Here is a 19,125-nt window from a genome sequence, read left to right on the forward strand (position 1 = left end):
TGTGTGTGTGTGTGTGTGTGTGTGTGTATGCAGCTTTCATGCTCTAGCCAGCAGGAGCCCAAAGACACCGAAAGCATCATGGCCACAGTAAGTTTGCCCAACATTTCTCCATGTGCCCCTTCTCACCTGGAACCCAGAACTGCAGGATGAAGATCAGGGGAGCCCCGGACCCCGTCTCTGACAGCTGGACTAGAGGCTGCTCCTCAAGGTCCCTGACCAGCTCTGCCTTTAAGGATGTCGAGAGCAGCCTGGAGCTTTGTCTACTGACACAACATGCAAATCAGCTCAGAAGACCTTGAGGTTGTGCTCAAGGGGGACACCTGCTCTCACAGCACCCTGTGGGACTTGGGGTCACCAGAAATTTCCAAGTGGAGCTCAAGCATGTCCCAAGGGACTCTGTGACCAGTTTCCTGAATCTCTGTCTTCTAGTCTGTCTGAGAAACCCTGTGTGGGAGTGACCTGCGGCTGTCTTAACGTTAGGATAGAAGTTGTTTCTCTTAATCCCTACAATTAAAAGTTCATATAAGCACAATGATGTATTTCAAGTTGTGATTATTATCAGGAAGAGGAAGCTGTGGGATTATAAAAGATGGAAACAGGGGGGCCTCTTTCAGATGGGGAGGGGAAGTCCGCTCCACTGAGTAGATGGCCTTGAAACCAAGTCCTGAAATGTCATGAGGACCTGGAAAGGGTGGGAGGGGTGAGCATGGAAGCTTGGTGAAGGCTAGAGACCTACACTAATCAGTGAACTTGCTTCCATTGGGTAAGACTGGGACTCTCCAGTTGCTCAGTCCTGAAAACCAATGTCATGTCCCCCGCAAGCCCTCACAGGTGGACGGGTCACTCCTACTCAGAGTGGAGAACAACCAGTCCCCAACTTCCTCTTCACCCCGTATCTAACATTAATGTGTCATGTACAGGCACTGGGACCAAGCACAGAAGAAAAACCCATGCGAACTCAAGCTCACAGGTCAAGAGGACAGGCTCTACCTACCACCTAAATGCTTTCTCTCCCATGGGCTAATTCTTTGTCTTCTGCAAGATGCCCTCCCAAGTACCTTCCCACAAACAGGAGCGGGCTCAACCACACGTGATTCATCATCTCCTAACCCATAATTCTAGCTGCTTGTCATCTGTCAGGGGTTGGGCCAGGCAAGGGCAGGCAGCCCAGGGGAGGGGCTGGAAGGCAGCAGCACAGGGGCCACCACAAGCCTTGACTCTGGTAGCTCCACCTCTCTACCTTCGTCCTCCGTGGGGATTTGCATCAACCTCGGCCCAAATGCCTCTGCCACAGGTCCGGCCCTGTAGCCAGATGCTGATAAATGGGTCTTTTCCAGGGACAGGGTCTGAGCAGCCTGGGGAAGGTGAGAGGTAGCAAGGTGGTGCCACCATCCCAGACCCTCGGGCCCCTGCTCCTGCATTCCAGGTGAAAGAACGTCCCCAAGTGGAGACAAGTCCTTGTGCTCCTGGAGAAGAGTGGTTGTTGGTTTTTTGTTTTATTTATTTACTTAGAGAGACCGAGTATGTGCTCAAAAGTGGGAGAGAGGGAGAGTGGGAGAGAGAATGCCTAGCAGGTTCCACGCTGTCAGCACGGAGCCTGACATGGGGCTCGATCTCATGAGCCATGCAATCATGACCTGAGCCGAGATCAAGAGTTGGACGCTTAACCAACTGAGCCACCAGGACTTGATGCTTTAAAACCTTCTCCCAACTCACACCCTCTGAACCGCTGACATGCTCCGTAGCCTCTGTCTCTTCTAAAAGCTCCCTCAGTTTTTGTGCTTCCTCGGCAGACGTCTCAGGAGCTCCTATTGCCCCCTTCATTTGCCACTTCTAGGCCTCCTACCTAAAAAGTGAAAACACAGTCTTTGAAATCAATATAGGTGGACTATGTCACCCAGTATCACTCCTTAGTGCACGCAAACACCAGGCCCAAAGTCTGTCTTCACTTCTGCGGTGTTTTAGTTCCTGGCTCATAGACCCTGTCACGTGCCTGCTGGTTTCAATACATTCGTGTATGAGCCTTCCATTATCCTGCTCTCTCAGTTGTTTGACTGATTCTCTTCCAATTGGCTCTTCCCCACCCAGTCTTGATCACTGACTCTCATGGCCCCACCTCAGACACATCGTTAGAAAACAACAGCAGCTTCTCCATCATTAAAATGTTAAGCATCTCAGGCTTGCCCCCTTCTAAGGGCTCGGCAGCTCACTCCACCTGGCGTGGCCATAGCCAATAATTTCTCGCTTTCATTAGACTGAGACCTGACATCTCTAGGAAAACATATGTTGTCTTTCCACGGAAAATTCGGCGTGTCTGTGGTGTACCTGTCCGGGTTATCAGATTCTACCCCTACTCATTGTCTTTGAGCTATCCTGCAACTCTTTACAAACTGTTGGTAACTGATAGATGCATGATTCTGTCCTGTCTAGTAGTAATTTCATTGACTTCTTACCTCACCTTGGAAAACCAGTTTGCCTCCACTTTTCCTTTGACCCAGTTAGAACATCTTCGTAGTTCCACATTCATCATGTGAGTAAAATAATTTAACATTCGTTCAATAATATTGTATCTCCGTGAGAGTCATAATTTTACGGTTCTCTGAAAATTATCTTTTAACATATCTATTGGCCTTTCTACATTTTCTCTATCCCTACGCCCTTCATATTCTCATTTCCCTCTTTACTCAGCTTAAATTCCACGATCCTTCTTTATAACGACTCCCTCATACACAAGAACTTCCTCGGCCTTCCATTCTTTCACTTCGTGCAACAAAATCCCACATGCCTGCTGGAGAAAAACACACAGCAAATTCTGACTTCTGCCAACTTCAGATTCATGACCAATCACTTCCTGAGGGCCCTTAATCCTGCCCCACAATCATATCTCATTTCCCTGATCTATTCGGTCTCCACTCTTTCCCTTTCCTTCTTTCTTCAAGTCCTAACAGCTCCTCCCCCATCCTATCTTGAAGCCAAATACCCCATTTCCTATTTCCTAGGTCAAGAGAGGGGATCCGAGGAGAACATCCATGGGCTGCCTGTCCATCTTCTGACCTGCTGGTTTGGGTGTTGCCACACTCCGCCTTTCTTCCCAGCACTGTGGGGAGGCAGACAGCCCTCCCATCTGAGGCCACTCCCTCAGAACCCACATCCCTTGCCTCCTCGACTGAATTGCTTGGCACTTCTCCTTTCCTGAATTGTCAGCGTTCTCCCCTCTCTGGCATCATTCCCATCAGTATGTGAACATCTTTTAAAAAACTCTCTGGGGGGGCGCCTGGGTGGCTCAGTCGGTTAAGCGTCCAACTTCAGCCCAGGTCATGATCTCACAGTTCATGAGTTCGAGCCCCGCGTCGGGCTCTGTGCTGACAGCTCGGAGCCTGGAGCCTGCTTCACATTCTGTGTCTCCCTCTCTCTCTTCCCCTTCCCTGCTCCTGCTCTGTCTCTGTCTCAAAAATAAATAAACATTAAAAAACAAAAAACAAAAAAACCTCTCTGACATCACATCTCCCTCCAGTTATTTCCTATTTCACTCTTCTCCTTCACTATAAAGCTCACTGACGGAGCTATCTACAGCCGCCGTCCCCAGATGTTCTACCCTCATTCTTTCTCGAGCTTTCTACATTCAAGTTCTTACTTCCACCATCTCATCGAAATGTCTCAAGGTCCCCAGTGACCTCCATATTGCCAAGTCCAATGGCCACATGCCAGTCCTCATCTCGCTAGACCCATCAGCAGCATTTAACACACTGACAACACCTTCCTCCTTGATACGCCTTTTGCTCTGGACTCCAGAGCATTGCACCATCTTGCTGGGCCTCTGATCTAGGCAACACTCATGCCATTGCTTATCATATTCCAAGCTCCGGTCCGATTCTCTCCCTGAACTCTAGACTCGTATATCCAATGGATACTTGACAGCTACACGTGGAGATCTAATACGCATCTCAAACTTAAAATGTCCAACACCAAATTCCTGATCTCCTTCCCCAAATCCACTCTCCCACAGTCTTCTCTATTGGAACAGATGGCAACGCCCTCCTACTAGTACTCAGAGAAAAACTCTGGAGTCACCCTGAGAGCTCTCTTTCTCTCACACTCCCTGTCAAAACCATCAGCATATTGTTATCTGTGTCTTCAAAATATACCACTTCTCGGGGCGCCTGGGTGGCGCAGTCGGTCCAGCGTCCGACTTCAGCCAGGTCACGATCTCGCGGTCCGAGAGTTCGAGCCCCGCGTCGGGCTCTGGGCTGATGGCTCAGAGCCTGGAGCCTGTTTCCGATTCTGTGTCTCTCTCTCTCTCTCTGCCCCTCCCCTGTTCATGCTCTGTCTCTCTCTGTCCCAAAAATAAATAAAAAACGTTGAAAAAAAATTAAAAAAAATATATATATACCACTTCTCACCTCCTCCACTGCCACTGCCACAGACCCGAGCTGTCATCCTCTCCAGCTTGGAAGATCTCAATGGCCTCCCAACTGTTATCTTTCCAGTCTTGCCTCCCAGAGAGATCCTGTTAAACTATGTATCAAAGTATGCCCTGTTCTATTCAAAACTCTCCCACTTACCACATCATTCAAAATAAAAGCCAAATCCTTAGAGGAGCCTACAAAGACCTGTATCAGGTGGCCTCCTTGTGATTTCTTTGATCTCATTTCTACTCCTCTCCCCCTTGTACACTCCACTTTGGCAACATTGGTTTCCTTCTACTTCCCCAACATTCTGATCACGTTCCTGCCTCGGAAATGTGCTGTTTCCTCTACTTAGAACCAACTACAACTCTACTGTCTGGAGTATTCCTATGGTTCCTTTCCTCACCACACTGAAACATTGATTAAGTCACACCTTCTCAGTGCAGCCTTCTATGACCGTCTATAGTAGATTGACTGCAAATACAGATCCCCCACTCTCTACTCCTCCCTCTACCCATGCTTTTTGCAGTATAACTTTGCAGCTCCTCCTATCAAGAGCTGGGGTCTATTCACCTTCTTCTTCAACAGGATCAACTGTATCGACCTTGAGAATGCATCAGACAGGGAATTGTGTCAGCACTAAGGTTAGGCATCAAGATGCCTCATGTACTTTTACTTCCTCACTTCAGACCCTGCCACCTGCCACAGAAAGTTGGGATTAATCCGCCGCACGATGACAGACATGACGCCCAGTCGCCCAGACAGCCCCAGCTGATAGCCAACCACGGCAATGTGAAAGACAGGAAAGAAATGTGAGCCTTTCTATAACCGGAGCACCTAGTTGACCTGTCAGCTAACTTGAAACACACGAGCAAGCCAGCCAAGACCTATCAGGATCAATCAGGCCTGGCCCATAGCAACTGAACTACTCAGCCAACCAGTAAACATGCCGGCAATAAAAATGCTACCATTTTAAGTCACTACATTTTGGGGGTGATTTATTACACAAGAATAGCTAACCGATACATCATCTGATTTTAAATTTCTACTCACTCTTACCCCAGCAAGCTTTGATCCCCTTCATTTTTCTTTATAGCACTTCCAAAACAACATAGTAAGTATTCACTGATGCAGGTTATTTATTGTCTGTCTCCCCTGGCTGGGGTGAAAGCAAATACCTCTGCTCTTGACACATAGTAAGCACTCAAAAAACATACCTGGGGGAGGGGGCACCTGGGGGGCTCAGTTGGTTAAGTGTCCGACTTCAGCTCAGATCATGATCTCACAGTTCTTGTGTTCGAGCCCCAGGTCGGGTTCCGTGCTGACAGCTCAGAGCCCGGAGCCTGCTTCGGATTCTGTGTCTCCCTCTCTCTCTCTGCCCCTCCCCCATTCACACTCTGATTCTCCCTCAAAAACAAACATTAAAAAAAAAATTTTTTTTTAAAGAAAACACATCTGGAATGAATTATATGGATTCCTTAATATGGGTACTTTAACAATATTTCTAATCATTATGAGAAGCTGTTCTGTAGGTAAGAGTGTTCAGAGCACCCTGATCAGGTTTGTTGTGGTCTTTTCCTGAACCCATGTATCTCAGAAGGAGGTAAAGAAATCATACTTAAAAGGCTTGGGATTTTTTCTGTTTTTACAATGAAATGGGCATGTCAATTAAATGTTTTCCAAGGGACTCAGGTTATGCAACACTTAGAGCCATGATTTCCTTCAGTCTCAAGGTTCGACCTGAATGCCTAAGGGACGACTTTAAAGAAAGAGGTGACAAATGACGAGAACGAGGTGCTGAGGGACACTAGCTCATATTTCTAGAGTGACGGGGTGAAAGAATTAGAGAATTGCCTTTGTGAGAAAGAGCACACCTGGAAGAAATGGAGAGGAGAGAGAAGGGAGGTACAGAAGGAGACAGAGCAAAACAGACGTCAGGGCCATTGCTCAGGAAAGCTGGAAAATAGGGTCCACGGAAGGAAAAAGTGAGAGAGGGATGCTACCTTCCACGTAGGAGGTTCTGAATAGGAGAGGTCAAAGGTTTAGTATTGGGAAGGTCCTGAGTTGGAAGGTGATTGCGGGTGAAGAAAGGAGACCAAGAGAATAAGGAAATAAAAGAGAAATGTTCCAGAGTCAAGGAGGCACAGGGAAGACAGAATTCATCCATCAGGGTGTAAAATTCACCGGACCCTTCCCCAAAGGGTAGAGACAACCTTACTGGGTCAATTATGCCATCGGTCTGTGGGAAACGCACAGGTTCCTGCGACACAAAAACTCCTGACAGCTTCTCTGAGACATCTTTATGGCATTTGTCTTTGCTAATCTCCTCCCAGAAGGGATCCAGAAAAAGCCAACCCCCTTAATTTTCCCCTGGGCCCTGAACAACCCTCCAAGGAATAAGTCGGGAGAGGTGGCTTCTCAGGCAGATACAGGAATGTGCATGTGCAGGGCCGAGCAGGGAGGAAGCAGCAGGTGCAGCCAAGCCTCCCTGACCCTCGGCCCCAGGAGAAGAGGTTTGTGTGCGAGGCTGAAGCACTGTGGGAGGAGAGCTATCATACTGCTGACAGTAGTAACTCGCCACGTCTTCAGCCTGGAGGTTGCTGATGGTGAGGGTGAAATCCGTCCCGGACCCACTGCCACTGAATCGGTCGGGGACTCCAGGTGCCCGGGTGGAAGCTGAGTAGACGAGCAGCTTAGGACGCTGCCCTGGTTTCTGCTGGTACCAGGCTAAGTAGCTGCTAACACTCTGACTGGCCCTGCAGTTCATGGTGACCTGCTGACCTGGAGACCCAGCCAGGGAGCCTGGAGACTGCGTCATCGTGATCGCCCCACAGGCACCTGCAAGCACGAGTAGATAATGATGATACATACGCACTTTATCGTGACACTGAAATACGTCGTCTGAAAAGCGTTGTACCTGTCAGTGCATAATTGGGTCTATTTTGGAAATCGCCAGTATTTCTCATTATACCTTAAAAAAAATGTTTTTAACTCTAAACTGATACTACTCCAAAAGGATTGTGGCAAATTTTAAATTTCTCACCTGAGACCCACAGCAACAAGGATATGAGGACCTGCCTCTGGGCCACCATCGTGCTGTCCCTGCCTGCCCGATGCAGCTGAGCTCACATGGCAAAGGCCCCTTTTATCAAACCTGAGCAGCTGGTCTGGGCCTGGAGGGGCCTATGCAAAGCAGCTGGTGAGTAAAGAAGCAGACTGCATGAGCAGTGGGTTATGAAAGTATCCAATGTAAATCTAAAGAGCCAAAAATATCACCAAAAATATAGTTGTAGGACTAGAGACACAGAAGTCAACTTAGAAGCTCTTAGAACAACTCAGAAGTTCTAAAATGACAAACTGCTACAAGATCTAATGATGAGTTTCTATTTTATTTTATTTTTTAAATTTTAATGCTTATTTATTTTTGAGAGAAAGGGAGAGACAGAGTGTGAGCTGGGGAGGGTCAGAGAGAGAGGGAGACACAGAATCCAAAGCAGGTTCCAGGCTCTGAGCTGTAAGCACAGAGCCCGATGTGGGGCTTGAACTAGTGAACCGCAAGATCATGACCTGAGCCGAAGCCAAACGCCAACCAACTGAGCCACCCAGGCGCCCCGAGCTTCTATTTTAAATTCAAGAATGTTTTTAAATGGGTTGTGTTTCCAGAAATGATGAGCTAGGCTCTTCATATCAATAATCCTGGTAAAATTATAAAATATTCTGGGAAAGGAAGGAAGGAAGGAAGGGAGGGAGGGAAGAAGGGAGGCAGGGAGAGAGGGAGGAAGGAAGGGAGGGAGGGAGAAAGGAATGGAAGGCACAAGAAGGAAATGGAGAACTTTGGGCCCAACTTTTTACAAAATCTCTGACCAAAGATATTGGGACTCTAAAGCCATTTTTATGCTGCAGATCTGTAAGGATGCCACAAACACCTGAGCTCAGTTTTGGGGCTGTACAAAGGGCCAGAGAGATGGGAAGACAGGATCAGAATTTACTCACTTAAGGAGAAAAGCAGGACCCTAATTTGAGCTAAGGGAAGCCTGAATCCTGAATTTTAGTTATTCTATTTTTTCAATTCAATATTTCCATTTTGCGTTAAATTAGCGAATTAATGACATCTAGGTTCTTTCAAGAAAATTTAGTCCCAGGGTGCCTGGGTGGCTCAGTCAGTTGAGCATCTGACTTTGGCTCAGATCATGATGCTGCAGTTCATGAGTTCCAGTCCCGTATCTGTCTCCAGCCCCACAGTGGGCTTGCTGCTGTCAGCACAGAGCCTCCTTTGGATCCTCTCTCCTCCTCTCTCTCTCTGCCCTACCAGGTTCACACTCTGTCTCTCTGTCTCTCTGTCTCTGTCTCTCTTTCAAAAATAAATAAACATTGAAAAGGAAAGGAAAGGAAAGGAAAGGAAAGGAAAGGAAAGGAAAGGAAAGAAAAGAAAAGAAAAGAAAAGAAAAGAAAAGAAAAGAAAAGAACAATTTAGTTCCATCCAATGGTTTGAGAAATCAGTTCACGGTTGCCTGTTCCTTGTCCTGCTGTTGATTCTCCAGCAGAGGGAAGAGTGGGGGTGGGAGGTGTGCATTTCCCTTAAGAAACTGAGCGTGCATCCCCATAAGGACGGCACAGGTTTCTGTGGCTTCAGGTATCCAGCTCCTGAAACTCTTCCAATCTTGTCTCTGAGTGCGGCAGATGCCTGGTGCCCACTCCGTGAGGTGGTCCGTTGGCTGTTCTGTGGGCATCCACGTGGCCTCTGCACTGCTCCTTGACGTGAGAAATTTCCTAAGACCCAGCTATACTCTGTATCAAGTAGATCCAAGCTGGGGATCCATACCTCACCCTGACAAAGGGTCAATTCTCCCATCATTCAGCCCCCCAATCCGCCCCTAGTGATGGTTGATTTTACGTGTCAACTTAGCTAGGCTATGGTGCCCAGTTGTTTGGTTAATTGCCAGTTTAGATGTGGTCCTGAAGGTAGCTTTTTTTTTTTTTCAATATATGAAATTTATTGTCAAATTGGTTTCCATACAACACCCAGTGCTCATCCCAAAAGGTGCCCTCCTCAATACCCATCACCCACCCTCCGCTCCCTCCCACCCCCCATCAACCCTCAGTTTGTTCTCAGTTTTTAAGAATCTCTTATGCTTTGGCTCTCTCCCACTCTAACCTCTTTTTTTTTTCTTCCCCTCCCCCCTGGGTTCCTGTTAAGTTTCTCAGGATCCACATAAGAGTGAAAACATATGGTATCTGTCTGTCTCAGTATGGCTTATTTCACTTAGCATCACACTCTCCAGTTCCATCCACGTTGCTACAAAGGGCCATATTTCATTCTTTCTCATTGAAGGTAGCTTTTGGTGCGATTAACATTTAAATTAGTAGACCTTGCATAACGCAGATCACTCTCCGTAATGAGGGTAGGGGCCTCATCCAATCAGTTGAAGGCTTTAAGAAGCAAGACTGAAGTTTCCCAAAGGAGAAGTGATTCTGCCTTAAGATGCAACATAGAAACTCAGCCTGAGTTTCCTGCCTACAGATTTCCAACTCAAGGCTGCAAGATCAACACTGACCTGAATTTCCAGGCTGCCAGCCTGCTCTACAGATTCTGGACTCACCAACCCCCACACTCTCAATTCGCAAAATCGCTCTCTCCATGGATATCTTATTGGTTCCGTTTCTCTGGAGAACCCTGACTGATAACACTCTTCACATCCCTCAGGTCCCACCTGTAAGAATGCCAGGCATAGCATTCGTTTCTGCCTCCCCACTGTTCCTTCCGTAGACCATTCTTATTCCTTCTCTTACTTTACAAAGCTCTCACGGGGTAGGACTCAACTGCTGGGCTGTATGTATGGGAAATCCAGGCAAGACAGTGTGGGACGTGTCTGTACTCTCCAATTCTCTCCCCTTGGGGGGAAAATTTTTAAGGGAAAATCCAATTGTATTTCTTTTCTTTTAAGTTTATTTATTTATTTTGAGAGAGAGCACAAGCCGGGGAGGGGCAGAGAGAGAGAGTGAGAGAGAGAGAGAGAGAGAGAGAGGGAGGGAGAGGGAGAATACCAAGCAGGCTCCACGCTGTCAGTGTAGAGCCTGACGGGGGGCTCAAACCCAGGAATCCTGAGATCATGACCTGAGCCTAAGTCAGATGCTTAACCTACTGAGCCACCCAGGTGCCCCCTGATGTTCTGGAATTACAAGCTTTATGACTGCCTCTCACACTCGCTGACCACACCTAGTGGCAGAATAAACAAAATAGCTATCTCCTAGGATTCTGAGGACTTACCCTAAAGCTTTCTGAGGGAACATTCCTTCGGTTCTTTTTTTATTATTATTTATTTATTTCTTTTAAACCTTCAGAGAAATGTTGCATTCTTTCCCACGATTGGTCCATTTGCGTTTTACTACAAAATATTCTCGTCACAAATGTTATACCTCTGAAAATCCCTATCACCCTAGCTTGAGACACAACGCCCAAGAAAGGGCACAGATTCAAATTCTCTCAAGTATACTACAGCCACAAATTAAACAGTCCCCACTGATACTTCTGTTTTAAAAAAAAAAAAAAAATTTACTTATTGTTGAGAGACAGAGTGCGAGCAGGGGAGGGGCAGAGAGAGAAGCAGGCTCTGAAGCAGGCTCCAGGCTCTGAACTGTCAGCACAGAGCCTGAAGCGGGGCTCGAACCCACAAACCATGAGATCACGACCTGAGCCGAACTGGAGGCTTAACTGAATGAGCCACCCAGGTGCCCCCTCCATTGATATTTCTTTATTCACAAGCTAGATCCAGTCTTTACTTCCAATTCTCATATTTTTTATCATGGATTTTTGCATAAATTTTGATTTTTAAATATTGCATTAAAAGATTATTTTATCTGAATTACTGAGCGGTGTGTGTGTGTGTGTGTGTGTGTGTGTGTGTGTGTGTATCTCCCTAAGTTTTGTGCCTGAGGCGAGTACGTCTCCTGCCTCACTCTGGTTCTGATCCTGCATAAAGGACTCCAAAGAGCCTGGATGACTTTTAACACCTCAGACTTACACATCTTCACTGTGAAGACAAAATTAGCCTTGTGAATATTGTAATTGATACCTAAAGATGCACACGTTCCCAAGTACAACCAGGGATGAAAGATTCTAGCTGCTAAACTCCCCACCCTCCAAAGTTCCAGATTCTTCAAAGGAAAGAGGACCCCAGGGGCCAGGACCATAACAGAGATGGAATCTGGGGTTGGCCTTGAAGGGCTCCTGGCATCTGGCTCAGCAGTGAGGAGGCTCTGGGTCCCCCTGAGGGGAGAAAGAACTCAACCCAAAGATCAGAAAGAAGGCCTGGGGAATGGAGCAAAAGGAGAGGGGGCGGAGTAAGAAACACAGTTAGACAGTAGCCAGGGGTCAGGTCAAGTCACCCTGGAATGATCTGGAGAGTTCATGAAAATCCCGGTGGCCAGTGACCACCCAGACTGGTTCCATCAGAATCTCCAGGGGTGGAAACCAGGCATCAGTAGTTTTTAAAGTTCCCCAGGAGGTCCCAATCACAACGGCCAAAAGCCAGAACCACAGGTGTAGGCCTAGGAGGATGTGACAAGGGGTTTGTAACTGCAATGAGAAACCTTTGAAGAGTTTTAAACAGGGAAATCATTACATCTAGTTTCTTTTTTTTTTTTTTTTAAGGATCACGCTGGTTCCAAAAGAGAATCAGCCAAAAGGCTTGTTGCTCATCAACCACTTATCTGTAAATTTGCTTCCCCTGTAAGTGGGGCTGACCACTGAAAATCAATATGCACTAAGAAATAGAGCTGGAGGTAGAGAAACAGAAAGAGGGGACGGGGGTGGACCAAATGTTTATACAGGGGTAGTAAGTTTACCGGGGGTTTTATTTTACTATCCTATCTAAATTCTCAGTAAGACTTATAAATCACTTATTTTAAAAATAATTTAAGATTGCTCTATACCTGCCTTTTTTTTTTCTCTCTTCAAATATTTCCATGACTTTTTGCTTAAAAACAATAAAATCTGACCTGGCTTGTAATAGTTTTGTTACCCAGAAACCTCAATCATCCCATTAGACCTATGTAGGTTTGTTGGCTTATACAACACTGCCATCTACTGGCATAACTTCACAACGGCACCCTGACTAGTGTGTGGTGAGTCGCTCTAGGAAATGTGACACTTTCTTTTTATTTTCATTTTTAATGTTTACAGCAATGGCCAATCATATACAAAGATAGATCATATACATGTTCACACATGTGCGCACGCGCGCGCGCGCACACACACACACACACACACACACACACTGGAGTATTTTGAAGCTGATCCGTTAAGAATTTTAGTACATTGCTCACCGAAAAGGACTTTAAAAAAATTAAGTGCTATGCTACTATGGAAAATAATTCTCTAATATTATCTAATTCCCAGTTTTTATTCAAACCACCTTGATCATCTCTACACACTGTTGTTTCAGTAAGTTTGTTTGAATCATGGTCCAGGTCCAGGTAAATGTATGGTTAATTAAGTTTTACCAAAACCTCAAAAAAAAAAAAAAAAAACCCTCTATTTTACAAAACCTGTCCAGGAAATAGTAAAAGAGTGCGGACCACCATTATTTAGAAATATAAATCATGTCACGGGACGAGGATAGCCTTGAGACCAAAATCTTTACCCCTCCCTCTACCCATGCTTTTTGCAATATAACTTTGCAGCTCTTTCCAGTTTTAAAAACTGTTTGGTATCCTGAGTCCTACAGCAGCCGGCATGCTGAAGAAAGACACATACGTTCATGTTGCTCAGGGTCATTTTTCATTCTTTCACTGGATTTCAGAAAGTGCATTAAAAATGTCCCGTCAGACTTGGACCAGATGGCAACTGTGCAGAGAATTTTCCTGGTCTGCAAATATTTTTCCAAGTGCCTCAGGAAATGTAATAGAAGTGCTTTAACTGGGAGGCAAAACATCTGGTTCTTCCCCCATCCCAGTCCTTCCCTACCTGTGTAGCCTTGAGTGAATCACTTCCTCTCTTAGACACCTAGCCTCCTCCTGTTTGTTACCAATGGGGAGAGACACAGTTTGTCTCTGCCAGTTCAAACAGTCCACAAACCTACAAAACCCCTCCAAGGAGGCACCCAGTCTATTTTCTATTCAGTCTAACATGGTTTCTGGGTCTGCTGTCATGAAGACAATCCTGGTTTAAGGCACCACTGTCCAGTTTCCAGGGCTTCAGAAACTACCAAAGACAAACACCAGAGGGGACCATAGCAAACAAAGAGAAAACAAGGATTTCCCGTGACTCCTCAACAATACTTGTTCATTTCATTCATTTATTCAATAAATATGTATTGGGCACCAACTGGAGGCCAGACACTTGTTAGTCACTGAAAGCACAATGGTGAGTAAGAACTCTGATCTATCATCAAAATACCATAATTCACAGACATAGAAGGAACAGAGAACTATGGACGTTCCATTTCCTAACTGCATCCCTACATTTTCTAAGAACACACTGACCTCACCTTTTAAGGAATTTCTCCTTTCTGATTGGATACTTTTTTTTTTTTTTTTTTTGGAAAGAGAGTGTGAGCGAGGAAGAACAGAGAGAGAGGCAGACAAGAGACAGGGAATCCCAAGCAGGCTCACACTGGCAGCACAGCCCGATGTGGGCTCAGACTCATGAACCATGAGATCGTTAAGATCATGAGATCATGACCTGAGCTGAAACCAAGAGTCAGATGCTTTTGTCTCCCCAGACAAAAATAATTTATCATTTTCATGATATCAGTTTTCTCTAGGTTAACATGCAACTCTTTGAAATCTAGTTTTTAATTAGGTATAATTAGAAATTTTTAAAAACTTCATTTCTCTAGCAAGTCAAATGACCCTGAAAGGACACATAGTGTTAAAGAAACAATTACTCAAGACATTTGTTGAAGAAAAGTAAGGCAGGCTTAGGATCATCAAGATAATGTGTAGGAAACACCGCACAGTGGGAAGGAGAGATTGGGCCCCACTCCATCTACAAGGAAAAGTGGGAGTTTATAGCCAAGGAGCAGAGTGGGGGTCAGCGGATGGAAAAAATGACTAAGAGAAAACATCCAGTTCAAGGGAGGATCTGGTAAAATCGACCTAATGGGACTCTTGCTGAAGGCGCGCCGGGGTGATCAGACATTGCCTGGGAACAGTGAAGGTGAGGAGCCCATCAGATGTTGATGGTGATCGATTGGGTTTTGGAGTGTTGGTGGGGTTCGGAGCCTATGGCCAATTAAGAATTCTTGAAGACATCTTTTAGTGTAAAAAGATGATTTTGTTAAAGCACGGGGACAGGACCAGTGGGCAGAAAAGAGCTGCACTGGGGTTGTGAAGAGTGACTACTTATACACAGTGGAGTTGGGGGAGATAAAGTCAAGAGGAAGTTTCTTGAAGGGATTTCCATATGCTGAAGAAGATTCAGGATTACTGGAGGCCTAGCTATTGTCAAGCTAAAGTGGTTTTCCCTCTAGCAAAGCATTATCATTAAACCAGTAGGGAGTTCCTGGAGATTAGGCCCTCGGGATGAGATATTTGTAAATTGATGGAGACTCTATCCTTTAACCATTTGTTTTCTGTCCTTTCCTTTGTTGATGGGCAGCCAGGGGCCAGGGTACCTGAGGAATACCACACATATCCTACCTGGGGTGGGAGGTTGGGGGGGGGGGGGGGAGGCCAGGGTTGGGGGGCTGTTGTAAGCTTGTGCTTTGTCCTCAGCTTGCCTTATGCTCTCTCATCAGTGATCAGATATCAAGGAGGCGGGTTCTGGTTAAACTGACTTAACAGGGTTCTTGCTAAAATTGGACAATGCAAAGATGAACACAGAAGCCCAAAATTCGGCGTCCACTTGAGAAGAGAGCTCAGAGGAGCCAGAGTACAGTTTGGTCAAGGAAAGAGTCTTCACTGACAGTCATCTTTGTGCCTCATTTTCAAGTTTTGAATAACTTAACAGCATTTATTACAGTTTATGACTGTTCTGTTTGGACTTAGTCTCTCCATCTTATTTTGTAATTCTATTTACCTAACATTTTTCTCTTGATTTTTTATTTCCTTTTCCTGAATTTTGCCAGACTGGTTTAATTTGCTTTGTCCATTTTTTGTTTCTTCTAGTGGCCTGGAAGATTTTTATCCCATTGCTTTTGAATGCCTGTAACTTGGCCTCTTTTTCTTTCTATCACTATCACCATAGCCTGAAGGGTGGGTGAGTGCAAACTCAATGGGGGCAGCCCACGTGTTATTCCCATCCCACACACAGGCCCAGTCCCTAATAACTCTGAGGTACGTGTTTTCCACGATTTTCTGAGGGAAAATTAGTACTGGCTACTCACAGACCCCTTCTATTTCTGCAATGGAATGGAAGATTCTAGATTTCAGTTTCTCCATCGATTGAATCACAAAATTGAAATCTTTGTGATTTTCCACAACTGTTTTTTTCTGCTAATGGGATCCTGACATGTGACATGATTCTCCAGTCACAAAATAACTTTATTCTCATTTTGATATTCCTTCTGTCATTGCAAGGGGGATTTTGGACAAGTGGTGGACAGGTCCATTATACTCGACTTAAAAGTCCAAATCAGGAGCACCTGTGTGGCTCAGTTGGTTAAGCATCTGACTCTTGCTTTGGCTCAGGTCATGATCTCAAGGTTTGTGAGGCTGTCTCAAGATTCGGGAGATTGAGCGCCAGCATATTGGGCTCCGCTCTGACAATGCAGAGCCTGCCTGCTTAGGATTCTCTCTCCCCCTTTCCTTCCTTTCCTCCCCAACTCCCTCTCAAAATAAATAAATAAACTTTTTTTTTTTTTTTTAAGTCCAAATTATTCCTTGTTTCAATCTGTTGGGTTTCGGTTTTGCTTTTGTGTGTAAGTGCATTCGTTCTCCCGCAGGCCTGCTCTCTTCCCATGCTTCCGCCTTGTTTGTAACTCTGTGTTATCAGCCAGGATAATCAGGATACTTGGGGTGTTGGGGGGGGGGGGGTGGCAGTGATGGAGAAAGGAGTAATCTGTGCTTCCTCTTTCACCAACAATAGACTAATAGCCCTAGAATGTGTATGCTGATTAGGGTGGGAGAGAGAGCCAGGACCTGGCCTAGTAACCCCATTTAGAACTCAAAGGAGTCAATTAAGAGAGGATCCAGGTTAAGATGATGGATTAAACACATACATTCCATCACAATACCTGCTTGTTAAAAACAAACAAACAAGGGCACCTGGGTGGCTCAGTCGGTTGGGCTTCTGACAGACTTCGGTTCAGGTCACGATCTCACAGTCCCTGAGTTCGAGCCCCGTGTCAGGCTCTGTGCTGTTCGGAACCTGGAGCCTGCTTGGGATTCTGTGTCTCCCTCTCTCTGCCCCTCCCCCACTCACACTGTCTCTCTCTATCAAAAAATGAATAAACATTAAAAAATTAAAAAAAAAACACCCTAAAATACAAAAAAAAAAAAGATTTTTAAGAATATTATTTTAAAGAAATAAACCCACAAGAACAGGAAGAATAGGGCAAGAGGCAAAAACAATACAATATCAGGTCAAGTGGTAACCAAGACCCACAGAGCTGAAAAGAAAAGCTAATGGGAACAGAAAGCAGTGAGAGATCAGAATCCTTCTGCATGGGATCGGGATTATACACGTTGAAGGTATAAGGCAGTATGGGACTGTGGGCAGAAAAGATCCAGAGCCCAGGTCCTTACCCAAGATGAGCAAGACCAGGTGGGGGGTGGAGGGCACTCAGGGCTGGGTCCTGAGCCAGCAGGGAGCAAAGCAGAGTGCCCATGAGGGACCTGAAGATCTGACAGTGGGGAAGAAAACAAGTATGAAGAATCAAGCCTGAGATCATCAATTTCACAACTGCGTCCAGAGCTAGCCCAATCAAAGTAGTTGTCCACGATAGGTTTCTCAGTAGTAGGATAAAAGAGGACACAGGGCTAGGGCTAGATGCCAAGGGGACAAACAAAGGGGGGCAGGGAACTCCAGAGCAGAGTTCGAGGGACTCATCGCTTGTGTATAACCAACCAGAAACCACAACACTTGACATGTAAATCTGGGTGGCAAGCCTCTCCAGGGGTAATAAACCCTGCACCGTTACTGGTGTTTTCTTTTTCACTCTAGGAAGTCAGAAAGTACCCGCAGCCTTAATGTCTTCTTGGAAACATGATGAACATCTACATTTTCCAGAGCAGGTCCAAAATCTTGGGTCATGTTTACGGCACAAGCATGTGCACATGTTAGAACAAAGGATTTTGCTTCTTTCAGCACCTCTTCCTTCAGAGATGAGTGGAAACAGATACAGCTCCAAAGGACTAAGGAAGCAGCAATTTCTCAAGTAACCTCCTCTGCCTCCCTTCTTCTCACTATGGGGCCACCTTGCCCTTAGGAATTCAGGATAGGTGTCAATTTGTGGCACTCTAGCTGGAAGACCACCAATTGATCAAGTTCTAGGCACCAGTGAATGTGGACTCAAGAATTTCATCCTTACCTTATGGGATATCAACTTGAATCAAGTATAAATGATAGCCATTACAATCCTAAGGAGGAGTAAAGCTGATGTAAAAAGAAGCACCTATCTTGGACTCCACTGTGATTGATGAGCTAGAAAAAAATACTGAACCACAGACTTCAAGATGGATTATCAGACACAAATATTCCAGAGCCAGGTAAGGAAACCACCATCCTCAAACCTTGCAAAAAGCAAAACTATGCCATAGTGTCCCGGACAAGTTAGCTGATTTACTGTATGTTACCGGTGTGAGTGAAGCGGATGTCTCCAAATAGCCTGGTCAATTGTACCAACTAAAGGGCAAAAGTAGTGTTTCTTGAAATGGTAGATGTGAAAAACATGGATTAGACAGTTTAGCAATAGTTTTCAGGATGACTTACAGGTGGGCATTTGGTCTCTCTCGTTTCACTCTCTTTCCCTTGCTTTCTCTCTCTCTTCCACAAGCAGTTTAGAATTTATTCTAAGAATCTAACTTTGCTGGGGGTCAAATGGGAAACAGCTTCAGTGATGAGTTTGTTGGAATGCTCTCCCCAAATTTTTATCCCCATCACTCTTATACACAAATCCAAGAACCTGTCAGACTAGTGTACTGACAGTGTGCCTTTCCTCAGTAAAATCAGTATTATCAAGGTCCATCATGGGCGTTTTGTAGAATGGTAGACCCTGGCAGAACCTCACAGATGCTCTGAAGACAACCTTTACCTTCAAATGATGAACCATACACATATTAAGGATCTCAACCATTTCTCAGTGATCTGTGTTATGTTACAACATCACAGCAGCCATTCTTATTGATCACGACTATATGGGATCGGTAAAATAGTTTCTGTCACCATAGTTCTTATGATAAGCAAATACTGTAGCAAATGCTATATTAGTACAATAATTTAGACGCACTCTTCACAGTAGATCCCAACTTCACATTAGTTCCCAATTTCACATTATTCACCGAGGAACATAATCCCCAGTAGAGCCATATCATCTTTATCATGCCCACTTTCCAGCGCCTACATCACGCCCACATATCCTACATTTGTATCTCCTATACAGAACCAGGTTAATTCTTGATTTAAAGATTACAGAAAAACACTAATTGACCAAAAACACCCTCGTGCACGTGTATATATCATTTAAAATTATATTTATACATTGTACATGAATATTGAGAATCCTAGTAGGCAATGTCAGAGTTTACTTTTTATCAAAATTGCTGCAGCCTTATTGTT

General features: G+C 45.2%; 2 gene segments (V, D, J or C); one reads left to right on the top strand and one right to left on the bottom strand.

The window, feature by feature from the left end:
* Positions 1–19,125, top strand: part of LOC121044473 (immunoglobulin kappa light chain-like) — a 139,033-nt gene that overhangs the window by 109,013 nt on the left and 10,895 nt on the right.
* On the bottom strand, positions 6,751–7,555 carry LOC121044476 (immunoglobulin kappa variable 4-1-like). The segment is given in 2 exon segments: positions 6,751–7,244; positions 7,450–7,555. Coding segments are annotated over 2 exon segments (528 nt in total).

Source organism: Herpailurus yagouaroundi, unplaced genomic scaffold, assembly GCF_014898765.1.
Source record: "Herpailurus yagouaroundi ecotype Mexico unplaced genomic scaffold, PumYag 188, whole genome shotgun sequence".
Lineage (NCBI taxonomy): Eukaryota > Metazoa > Chordata > Mammalia > Carnivora > Felidae > Herpailurus > Herpailurus yagouaroundi.